Genomic DNA, 12,853 nt, shown 5'->3' with positions numbered 1-12,853 from the left:
AGAATAGGTGGGAAATTAGCAGGGCACCAGGCACATTTTGCGTCTAAAAATTCTCCATTTGCGAGCACTTCATAAAGTCCGAGTGCCCTTTTTTTTTTTTTTTGCGCCTGGCCGACACTCAAGAGCTACTTGACGCCTTAAAGTCTATGTTAAGGATAGACAATATGTTAAGGAGTTTAACAATAAGGAGTTGAGCGTTTTGAAAACTGAAGCACGGTACCAGTATTTTTATTCTAAACACGAAATTGCTTAAAATGTAGTCACTTATGTGAACTGCTTATTTTGCTTATCAAAATAATAAATAAAAGTGTTGCCGACTCCCCCCAACCCCCCCCCCCCAGTGGGGACTAGACATTCTGTTTTGGCGCCCACAACCCAAGTCCCAGAAGCCATTTGGCTCCTAGCTTTTCTCTCCCAGTTTCTAACACTGGGCAGAACTGTGGATTCCTCAGGGTAGGCACCCCACAAGTGAGAAAACATCTTTCTTTCTCTGTTGGTAGGCCAAGCTTCATATAAAATGCTCAAACATTCATCTGTGTAGTGCTTTGTAGGTTAGACAAACGGTGTTTTGTTGGGTTCCGTGGTAAAGAACTTGTTTCAAATGATGTCGGCATCTGTCTGTCTCAGAGGAGTGTGCCTTTGGGGGTGAGGTCAAACTGTCGGAAGGTTGCAGCGCTCGCTGTGGCTCTAGAGACCAATACTGGAGAGACCTGTTTCGTTGCAGCTGGGGCAGATGAAGGCGTCCAGTTGCGCTGCTGCAGATGCAGTATGGTGTTTCTTCTCTGCAATCATTCCTCCCCTGGTCACTGTTATGGGTGCATGAGCTGACTCTCTCCAGGCACTGTGGTCATCTGCAAGGGATTCCCACAGGGCAGAGTTGATGTTGCCAGCCACACATCCTTGAGTGGTGTTGCTGTGCTTGCTGGTGAACGATGGCATGATTCTGTGGTTGCGCATGCATCATGCTGATCTCCCCACTGCCACACCTTCTCACCTCCCAGTTTGTGCAGCAACACTGTTGCCAGGAGGCCACATACATGGTTGCACCCCCTCCTTGCCAGGCGCCCCTGCTTTCAGGTGTTCATAACATTGCAGCCTCAGGCTGGATTCAGCTCTATGCATGTTTAAAAATCTGCTCTATCAAAATGAAACCAAGGACTGACCACTTACATGGAAATTTGCAGAATGGCATTCTGCATTTAGTGGGAAACCTATTAAAATCACCAGGATGATCTGTTATGAGGAACTTATGATTTCCCCTCATCCTTATTTAATACTGTAGAAATTATGACATTCTTATTGATTCAGTTCATTTCCCCATCTTCTGATTATGTAAGTGATCTCATGCATTATTTATTGGGCATTGAAATTACTCTTAATTTTTCCTTTCCACCAAGAAGATGATTTACAGTATGAATAACATTACCTTCTCTGTAACCTTAGAGCCACCTATTTCCATCTTGATTAGCTTCTAAAGTAATCTTATTTCCATTTGTTCTTGCGGTACAGGACCTATTGTACTACAGTGATTGATGCAGTTCTTTTTGAATTTCACCTTGCACAAAATCATGACTGCTAAAAGCCCCATTCTCCCCAAAATAGACACTGTATGTAGATGCATGTGCAATGGTACAGCTGCTTAAGCTTTGGATTTTTATAACTTTCCCCCAAATGTTTACATTATTTGAAGCTAGGTGGCTGATGACCAGACAGAGAAGGCCTTTTCAGGCAAGCTGTTTATGGAGTGGCTTGCCTGGCGCCCAACTGTGTTGTCTTTTTTTGGAGTTAAGCAAAGATTGTTTCCATTTTCCCAGGCCTTCCATCGTGGAATGCAACTAGGCTGATTAGCTTTTATCCTTTTGCTGAATATTTTTTCCGTGCAGTTGTTCCATGTATACTATGACTGTTTCTGTTATTTACCTGCATGCCACTTTTGACAGTTTTATTAAAGGGTAGCCTAGAACTTTTTTTTAATAAACAAGCAAACCCATCCTCATCTCATTATGATTTTTGCAGCCACTGCAGGCATGATGTTTCCAAAATGGAATGCATGCATATACTCTTGTATACTTAAAGTAAGCCATGGGAGAAAACAGTAGTTGGTGGTACAAGATTACAAGAAGAGTTTGGATTTGATATCCCGCTTTATCACTACCTGAAGGAGTCTCAAAGCGGCTAACATTCTCCTTTCCCTTCCTCCCTCACAACAAACACTCTGTGGAGGTGAGTGGGGCTAAGAGACTTCAAAGAAGTGTGACTAGCCCAAGGTCACCCAGCAGCTGCATGTGGAGGAGCGGAGATGCGAACCCGGTTCACCAGATTACGAGTCTACCGCTCTTAACCACTACGCCACACTGGCTCTCCATGAGAAGTACATGGAGCCCCAAATGGCTAAGAGCCAAGGCTCTAAACAGAGTGACGAATTCAAACTGGGGAGCCCAGGGTAGCAATGTGTCCTGCTTTTCAGAAGAAGGTCCTCTGTTTAAAGGGCTGTCTGGTCCAAGTCCTGTTGAAAGATAAAGGAGAACAGCAGGGCCTTGCCTACCAGCATTTAACCCCTAGGCAGAAGAATGAGCAGGTCATTTGATCAGAGTCTTTCCCCATGTGATGAGAGGTATTGCATTTCTGTTTAAATTCTAGCTTCTGAATTTGTATGCATGCATATAACTTAGTATATGCAAGGTTAAGTTCTTTTTAGTCTTGTCCTTTGGTGATGCATGAGGGACCTCCCTAGGGAGACTAGAATTCACATCTCAGCTCTGCTGTGCACTTTTGTCTTGGATACGTCAGTGCTTCCGCTTTAAAGTTTGGAAAAAGAAACCTCACTTGCAGGACTGATGTGAGGATTGATGAGGTGAATGGTTGTGTATATGAGACCTGCAAAAGGAAACTTATACCGGTAAATGCAGTTATTTGGGACTGCTGGCTTGCTAAGGCTAGGAACATGCAGCTATCAAGTGAGAACATAGGGGCTATGGCTGATAGTGTTAAAAATGCTTTAGGTCCGAAGTTTTCAACCCTTTTGGGTCCACAGCTCCCTTGACAAACTGCATTCTTTCTGTGGCAGCCCTGTGGGACTCAGGAGCCCGGTTGTGTCACCCCATGCCTGCAGAACTGGCAGTCCCTCACCCTTTTTAGAACACACTTCCTTGTGGAATGTTCCCTCAGCCTCCTCTCTCCTTGGGAGTCCTCTGGGCAGCGGCTGCTGCTGCCCTGGTCTCTGAGCTGCTCCCCCTACCCAGCCTCAATGAGAGGTGCCTCCATACACTGTCCTGCAGGGGCCTGGGACTTGTCATAGAATCATAGAATCATAGAGTTGGAAGAGACCACAAGGGCCATCGAGTCCAACCCCCTGCCAAGCAGGAAACACTACCAGAGCACCCTGACATATGGTTGTCAAGCCTCTGCTTAAAGACCTCCAAAGCAGGAGACTCCACCACACTCCTTGGCAGCAAATTCCACTGTCGAACAGCTCTTACTGTCAGGAAGTCCTTCCTAATGTTTAGGTGGAATCTTCTTTCTTGTAGTCCATTCCCAACAGCAAGGGCTGGTGGACTGGTTGGCTGGGCCAACCAGCACCCCCTGGTGGCCAGCCCCAGAGGCACCATTCACCTGCTGAGCTTGTAGCCAGGGCTGCTGCAACAAACAGCTGTGCAAGCCTTTGGGTGGCAGAGATGCAAGAGGGCATCGGAGGATGAAGGGAAGGGAAGAGGGACAGAGGCCAGTGTTGCCCGCAGCCCCACAGACCATCATTTAAGGCACCCCAGAGTGTTAAGGCACACTGGTTGAAAACCACTGTTTTAGAGCATTTGCTCTCCCATGTTTAATTTATATCAGGAGCTACTGTTGAACATAAAATAACTTTTATGACTTCCTTCGCATAAAATATATAATCTTGCATATGCTCAAGGATTTGAATATGAAGAAATTTAGCATTTCTAATGCAAGGTAGTCCTAATGCAACGCTACGCAGATTGACAAAGAAATACCTTCTGTGTGGAAGAAGTATTGGCTGAACTTTTATGTTACGATATATATGCAGCCAGATACCAGATGTGAGATATTGTAAGCAAACAACTACGCTTCTGGCGAAGTGTGCAAACATGGCTCACAGAAGAACGTAAACCTTGGTACAGCTTCAAAAATGGCTATACTGCCAGTTTGATAAATAATTGGTGAGGAATGAACTGTGATGACTTGAAGCCTTGGACTGCAATGTTTAGTTGGCTGATTGTTTCAATTAAAAATATTTTGCTTAAAAAGGTGAGCCTAAGGTGTGCTGAGAAAAACAGGAATGCCTGTTTTAAGATGGTGGCTCTTGCAACATGTATTTAGTGACAAAATGCTATGCAGACATTTTGTGATGGAATCTATTGTGTTACGGAATGTGAAATAGGAAGTAGGAGAGAAGATGCTTATGTAGACATGGCTGGTATTCAGACTTCTACATCTAGGAAATTAAAATAAAATCACAAGTTTTGAATATGGTGCTGTGTGCTTTCTAACATATGACAGACAGATATAGGCAAATTCCTGGATGTGCCCAGGATGGCCGCACTTGTTTGATAGAAGGAATTTGTGCATTAGTAGGTGGAGCCAACCCATTCCAGCCAGGACTCTCGGGGGCATCTGTTGTGTGTGTCATGGTTCAATCCTGGAAATGTTGGTGCTTAGCAATGGATTTTCTTCCATTGCTGGAACAGAACTCCGGCACTTGCACAATATAATAATCAAGAACCAAGTATTTCTGAGCATTTGCATTTTGCATTTTTTTTGTGTGGCATCCATCTTCATACTGCTTCATTCACATGATGGCAGCAGCAGTAACAGGCACACAAATGTAGCTTTGGTGGAACACCTATTTTATACCTCTTCGCCTCTTGTTGCCATGCGGAAGCCAAATCATAGGGAAATGGCAGTGAGGTGTCTCAAGAAATACAGTCGAAACTTGTTCTTTGCACTGGGGGAAAAAGAGGGTTAATGAACCCTTTTGCCTGCATCTCAGCTTGCATGAGACAAGAGCGTTGGGTAATGGGATTGGCATACTACCAAGGTGCTCACTTTTAGGCCTGTGTTTGTTTGAGCCTGGTCAAAATTTATTGGAAGAATCTAGAAGATATTCCATAGGAAAGATTGAAGGAGCTGACTTCTTTTGGCCCAATGAAAGAAATATACAAAGGGAATCATATATTTGCATAAAGTCTCTCTTTCTTTTTAAATATACTTGTTTTGATTTGTTCATTTCAAGTGCTTTTCTTTCAAGAAATGCAAGATGATAAACAACAAGCTACAACAAAATAACACAATTCTAAATGTTCACCATTGAATGTTGGTCTCAAAATAGAATTCTGAGAGCATTTGGTTTGAAACTCAGTTCATATTTTCATTGATTTTGTAGTGTGCGCAGAAGCTTATAATCCTGATGAAGAAGAGGATGAAACTGAATCAAGGGTATGTTGACTTTGTAGACTAAATGTACCGTATGTTTGTATTATTGGAAGACAAATTCAGGAAATATGCAAACACACTCCTTAATAGAAGTTGTATCACATAAGTTTTTGAAAAATGTGTTAAAATATAAATTAAAAAACCCTTTTCTTTCACCGTCATCTTTATTGTAATTTCCCTTTGATAGAAATCAAAGGCTAAAGTTTCCTTTCATCATTCCTGTGCTGTGTCTTTTAAATTTGAGATTGATTTAAAATTCTGAAAGTCTCAGTTATTTCCCTGACAATATTTGTTTAGTAGTATGATTTATACGTATCTCGGTTTCCAGGAGTGTTCATTTAAATTGTCCTTTGGCCTCTTTTAGGATCATTTTACGTAAGACTAAGAGAAGTGAAATAGAAATTGCAATTATTTCTTCCAGATTATTCACCCCAAAACAGATGATCAAAGAAACAGACTGCAAGAAGCTTGCAAAGACATACTTCTATTTAAGAACCTAGATCCAGTAAGTGGTGACTTTATTTCTTTTACGGATCCCAGAAACACTTAAGAGATTCATCTTTCAGGGAAATTCTGAGATGAAGCATGATTCTGGGGTTTTGTTCCTTTAACAACAAATCATTGTGAAAGTTGGTGTCAGTATCAAGAGAAGCTATAGTATTGTCTGTAACAAACAATACCAACATTCTTTTAAGATAAGCTGTTAGAATTGTTATATTCTTTGTTTCCAAAGGTCCATGTAGTATGAATGTGTTTGCTTGTATGAACTTGATATTTTATAAAAGTTGTTTAGAGTAACATTGATGTCACTTAATCTGTTTTGCATTTTTGCCTAGTTGCTTTACTCCAAACTGAATACAGTCGATGCTCTGGTTGCGAATGTGATCCGTGCGGGAAGCACATTTGCAACCCGCAGTGCCCGTACCTGCGCATGTGCAAAGCGCGATTTAGCGCTTCTGCACATGTGCAAGCATTGAAACCCGGAAGTAACCCATTCCGGTACTTCCAGGTTTGGCGCGGTGCGCAACCCGAAATTTCACAACCCGAAGCGTCTGTAACCCAAGGTATGACTGTATGCATTTATTTTTAACCGTCTAGACACAATCTGCTGCATTTCTGCTAGGGGCTGTGTGCGTGTCGAAGGCTCCTGCTTTTCTATTTCTAGCTTGATGAAGATCTGTGCATTGTAGCAGAAAAGTGGAGTCCTCAAAGCTATAATAATCAGGCTTATGAGCTGGAATGGGCATAGCTCAAAGGTAGCTTTGAAAATAAAAAGGTTCCAAGTACAGTCCTTGGCTTCTCCAGGTAGCGCTGGAACGCTATCTGAAACTCTGAAGAGCCACTTTCAGTCATTGTAGACTCTATTGACCCAGATGGGTGAATGGATTGACTCAGTACAAAGCAGTTTCTGGTAGTCTGATATTCATGTATTGCAGGGAGTATTGGAGTCAGTTCTGTAATGTGGAAATTCAGTGCACAAAGGGCACTAGCTATAGCAAGTAGAGTTGTACCTTGGATCCCGAACGCCCTGGAACTCAGACGCTTTGGCTCTCAAACGCTGCAAACCTGGAAGTGATTGTTCCAGTTTGTGAACGTTCTTTTGAATCCGAGCATCTGGCAGGGCTTCCGCAGCTTCTGATTGGCTGCAGTAGCTTTCTACAGCCAATCAGAAGCCACAATTTGGTTTTTGAACGTTTTGGAAGTCGAACGGACGTCTGGAACAGATTCCGTTTGACTTCCAAGGTACAACGGTATGGATTAAGTTCACTCTGTTTTTATAGCATTTGTGTCACTATTGGGTTGACTGTGACACCTATTAAATACTGTGTCTTTTCCAGGATCCCAAGCTCTTCGTGGCAAGCACCTCTGTTACAACTGCTGACTGTGACAGCTGTCAGAGATGATTGAGGTGCAGGGATGGGTGTCTGAAGGACCTTTTTTGGGATGGGTGTGCAAAACACTGGTGCAGGGAGCAGGCTAATTTTTCACAGAAAAAAACAGTGCCTGTGCATTTTGTCTTGTATCTCAGGTTCTAAAAATGCTAGAAGCTTACTCTTTCTAAAAAATGGAAGCTGGAAATCTGGGGATTATCCAGGAGGCACATTGCTCCCTTGCACTCCCCCCGCCTCCCGCACCATGGATGCCCATGTGTGCAGGGGAGATTTAGGAGCAGTATAGGAAAAAGTAAAGGACTGGTTTCTCCCAGGGAGATGTGTCTCCCATAGTTGCAAATTATTGCAGTAGCAGTAGGTCACAGGATCCTTCCATAAACCTGAATCATCCGCTTTTGGGGTAGGGTATACTGTATAGCAAGGCAAATATCCCTTTCCTGTGCACCTGCACCTCTTCCCTTGAAGGCTGAATGCCAAAATACCACCAGAGTTGAATATGCTCAGCAAGCGTTGAACTGGTGTATAAGCCACTGGCTCTGTCTCAACATCAGATCCACGTTTGCTGTGGAAATTTGGCACAGGGTAGATTTCTTTAACGCTTTGTGGAAGTTGTCCTGACAACACAACTTCGGAGGTAAACCACCATTATGACACATAAAAATTTGGAGACATTGATTCTGTTTCACAGAACCATACTTTTGAAGCAAGAAGGAATTGTTCACACATTGCGGCTGCAAATTTTGTGTGTGTTGTATGTGTACTAAATATTACCCCTCCCCATGCCATGTAGTATTTCACAGCATTTTGAAATAAGCTTGTGTATAGCTGAATTCTTTATAAAAACGTGGGCCGTGAGGCTGCTGAATGGAAGACGGCAACATTGCAGCTGATATTCGGGGGTTGATGGCTGTAAGACAGCAAACAGAGAGTGTAACAAGGACTGAGAGATTGGGGGGGGGCTCGTTTAATCTCACTGTAAACAAGTGGTACAGTGACAATAAAGTATTTCTATTCTATTACAGAACCCTGAATTGTAATTACTTTTCCTCCACTTTGAGGTCGAATTTTATCTGAAGTGCACAAGTAAACAGTGTTCCCTTGTATTAGATCTTTCTTAGAAAGCAAGCAAATGGTGACTTACAGATTAGTCAGAACCAGTTTGCTTCAGTGTGCAGTCTATTTGCATAATATGGGAACAAAGCATCATCTATGCTGAAATGTGCGAAGGGATTTTGTGGCAGCAGCAGGGATTACGAAGCCTGTGGCATCTATTACTTGAACCAATGCAATGTCTTAGAACATTTACAAGGCTTAAATGCAGGGAAATGAAACACAGGATGTTTATAGAACATATCCATCAGTTTGAGAAAGCGAAAGGTCAGTTTGGCTGGTACTGAAACCATAGGGAAGGAGATTTGAGGTGGGGTAGGGAGGCTCAGTGAGAAGAGGCAGGGAAGCTAAGTAAGTGTTGGCAGAAGCAAAGCACATTGTTGGCTGTGGACCTAAATACAGGAACCTGAGGGAAGAATAGATGGAGTCAGACACAATTCTGCAGAAAAGATGGGGAGAGAAGATAGACTGTTTTAAATTAGGAAGGTGTGTGGAGCAGGCAGGGAGAGAGAAAATCAAGGGTACTGATCTGCACAGGGTCCTGACTAAGGAGCTAGGATGGTGGAATAAAGGCAGGCTTTGCTATTCATTGAGATAATAAGCAGGAACTTGAAGACACAACGCCAAACTGATAAATAAGGTTTAATAAAGTTGGAGGGGGGGAATGTTGTGACTAAAGGACCAGAAACAAAAAGGCCTGTGGGGTGTTGGCAGAAGGGGAGTGGAAAGACCAGGGAGTTTAGAAACTGGGGGCCAGAAAGCCAATGGGGGAGCATAAGATGGCAAGGTCCACATCTTGAGAAAGCTCCTGTATTTTTAAGAGTCACATCGAAGGTGAAATCTGCCAAGTATAACCTTTCCCATCGCTGCAGCATTATGACAGGAAAGGCTGCATTCAGTGACATCTCACCTTCCAATTCTGCTTTTTGGGGGTCTTGGGGTCTCCCCCTGGGGGCCATTTAATTCCAAGTGACAATGTTTACGATTGGGATGGCCCCTAGCATGAGGCAATTAGTGTCAAAACCCAATGAAAACATTGAGAGCAGGTCATTGGCAAGGAGCCAATAGCTAGTAAGCACACAAGAATAAACAAATGAAAATTACAACAGGCCCCCCATCCCTTCTTGTTATGCTGTTAGCCAGAAGTACTATTTTCAACACACACACACACACACACACACACACACACACGAAATTCCCTGCCTGGTATGCCAGAATGTTGAGATAGCTGGATTAGCTAGCTAACTCAGCCTTGCTCTTTTTGCTTTCTCAATTTCAAATTCTAAACAATTCTACTGAATAGTTAAATACAGTATGTGCTTATTAAGAGAGACAGATTTATTACGTATTTTGTCTTCAATGGCTTATTGCAAGAGACAGCTGCTATGCCTTTCAGTTCTGGGTCATACAGTACCAGGACATTGGTGCCTGCTCATAAAACAAGCCTAGAATGAGAGACTGGTGATATGAGCAGGTTTTAGGAATTGTCTTCGTTGCGGGATTTTGCAGGCGTTCCATGAGTTTGTTTAGGTCTTGGGTGTGAGTCTGGGTCAGTTAGTAGAGTCCTAGGTGAGAGCCATGAGGCTGAGAGGTATTGAGGGGGAAGGTGTGTTGGAAGAACAGGAAAAGCTATCTTTGTATATTTTTAGTAATGAATGGTTTTATTGTGGATTTTAAAAAAATAATAAAAAAATGTTTTCTTGAATTAGAAAAGTGCATACGGTGTCACAGTTTTCCATTAATAAAATCTTTTCTACAGATCAGTTATATTTGATGTGAGACACTAATGTTATAGACAATATAAGTTTGTGAAGAACAGAAGGAGAGAGAGAAAGAAAGAGAGAGAAGGTTGGGGTAGTAAACTTTTTGCGGGTTTTTGTAAAATTTGTTGTTGTTTCCATTTGCTGTACAGTCAAACCTCAGCTCCCGAACGCCTAAAACCCGGAAGTAAATGCTCCAGTTTTCGAACGTTTTTTGGAATCTGAACGTCCGACGTGGCTTCTGCTTGAGTGCAGGAAGCTCTTGCAACCAATCGGAAGCCACGCCTCGGCCATCGAACATTTCGGAAGCCGAACAGTCTTCCGGAACGGATTATGTTCGACAACCGAGGTTTGACTGTATAGTGGTTAGAACATATGGAGCAGTAAAGAAATGGTCTAAGTAAATCATGATTATCCATCTTTGGGGATACTTTTTGTGTGCACAAAGCCCTCATAGTGGATGTTGCCAGAAGTGTATTGTGCCGGCATCTTGTTATCTTGTACATGTGACATGATAGGACACACATGCAGCCCAGGGCTTTGCTGCCTGTCTGTGGTGTAACAATTTTCCCTGCCTGAAAGTTGCCGCCTTTTTTGGCAGTGGGGATGAAACTCTGGCTGTGTGTCTCAATCTTCCCACAGCTTCTATATTATGGCTTTGGACCCTAGACTTGGCTCAGCACACCTTAAACCCTTTCACATTGCTGGTTTGCAGTGGTTTTTAAGCCTCTCTCTCTTTTTTTTCCATTGACAAACTGATTATTCTTAACTGCTTGTGTTTTGCAGACCACTTTTTCTTAAAATGGATAGCCAAATGGGTCTTTGACTCTATTGAAGCTGATTGCACTGCATAAAAAGGCAATTTCCTTTTGGTTAAAATTTAAAAATGGGCTCCCTCTTTGAAATGTGCTGAAAATTTTCACGTGAACAAGTTTTCTCCAGCATTTTCCTCTTTATTTTCATTGGCATGGTTTTTTGGGTGGGTGTGTGGGTGTGTGGGTGGGAGTCCTAGGATGTGTCTTGCAAAAAAAACAACAATGCCCTTTCAGTCCCCTTGAGAGGCTACCAGAAACTACCAGTGGTCTGCATGAAGTTTTCCTTTGTTGTAATTGATGCCACTTTAAAAAAAAAAAAAAGCACATCACTTTACAACTGTGTTCCTGAACTGAGTATTGTTGGGGAGTGTGGAAGAGGAAGATGATGAAGATGCTGACCACAGCCTAGGAAAGGGTTACAGGTTACAGACCAAAATTTAGCTGATACCCTTTCTGTGTGTTGCATTTTGGTTAAATTCTGATTTTATGCTGCTGCGTTATCTGAGTTCAATACAAACCAAGCTATAAAGAGAAAGCAAACATTTAAACTAACTGGTGAAATTGGCCATGGTAGATTTTTAAGGGTTTTTTTAGAAGTTACATTTTCAGTTATAATTTGTCACATACGGTCATTGAAGAAGCACACTCTGAATGCGTTATGTTGGAGAGGCCCTATCTATACTATAAATGGCCTGGGGGTCGGTTTGCTTTTCGTTTTCAGGTGGACAGGACCGCAATCTTACATCTAGAAAGTCAAGGAAAATAATTGTTCGTGTGCACATGAGCCCAAGACTGAAGCCTGAAGCAAACATAATATACTGTGCTGCCAATTTCTTAATCATAGTTAAAAGATCAGGAACAGGCTGAGTGCTCACACCCTGTTTCCTTTTTGCCTCTCTTCATCTGCATTATTATTATGTCTGCACTGTTCTGATCAGCTTTAATTTTACCCTTGGTAAGCCAGCTTCAGAATCTGCTTAGAGAGAGAATGCTGTATCACAGCTGACGCTGGGAGAGGAAAGGAGGAGAAATTTCCTTCAGAGAGGGTAGGCGGTCTGTCTCCTCATCTGCATCATGTCTAAAGCAGACCTAAGTGCCAGCGTAATAAAATAAAAACACAACCTGGGCTTAGGGAAGCAAATTCATGTCACAACTGGTCACAAAAATGAGTCATGTTTCCGCCCTTCTTTTTTTAAGTCTTAAGTCATTGCATCTGAGAGTAGCCTTTAATCCCCATGGGGATTGTGGAACTGCTCTGAGCTGAAAAGAAAAGTGAGCAATAAATGCAATAAATGAATGAATATTCTTGATTAACAGGAGCAGATGTCTCAGGTATTAGATGCCATGTTTGAAAAGTTGACTGAAGGAGGGGAGCATGTCATTGATCAAGGTGATGATGGCGACAACTTCTATGTAATTGATCGGTAAGTTTTTTATTTTATTTTATGTACAGTGTGGTTGTGTGGAGGGCATAAGAGTCCCAACATTATTTGGAGAAAGTCTGCAATATTTTATTTACACTTTTCATTTTCCCAATTTATAAACTGCTTCACGGCACTAAGCCATCTAAGTGGTCTACAATATAAAAATGAAATAAATGTTTCTAAAAGCAACAAAACCTTCCTTACAAACTCTTAAAACCAATAAAGGCATTTCTACAGATGTACAATTAATATTCCGTAAATGACTGGGGAAGCCCTTCTTAAAAATGTGCTCAACACTCACCTGGGCATCATGATTCCAGGCGGCCCGTCTAATTTCAGCTGGTAATTGAGTGCTGGATCTGCAACACTACAAGCCTGCTTTCTGTTGAAAACTAAACACAACT

General features: G+C 42.3%; 1 protein-coding gene across 1 annotated transcript in view; it reads left to right on the top strand.

The window, feature by feature from the left end:
* The window catches only part of PRKAR2B (protein kinase cAMP-dependent type II regulatory subunit beta), a 70,120-nt gene that overhangs the window by 42,006 nt on the left and 15,261 nt on the right, over positions 1-12,853 (top strand). Inside the window, exons 3-5 of the mRNA XM_081878500.1 lie at positions 5,399-5,451; positions 5,870-5,953; positions 12,343-12,449. Of these exons, the coding sequence (XP_081734626.1) occupies positions 5,399-5,451; positions 5,870-5,953; positions 12,343-12,449 (244 nt within the window). The remainder of the gene's footprint in view (positions 1-5,398; positions 5,452-5,869; positions 5,954-12,342; positions 12,450-12,853) is intronic.

The sequence above is a fragment of the Podarcis erhardii genome, assembly GCF_964252035.2.
Source record: "Podarcis erhardii genome assembly, chromosome: 10".
In the NCBI taxonomy this organism is placed as follows: Eukaryota; Metazoa; Chordata; class Lepidosauria; order Squamata; family Lacertidae; genus Podarcis; species Podarcis erhardii.
This window is presented reverse-complemented; position numbering and strand designations above follow the sequence as displayed.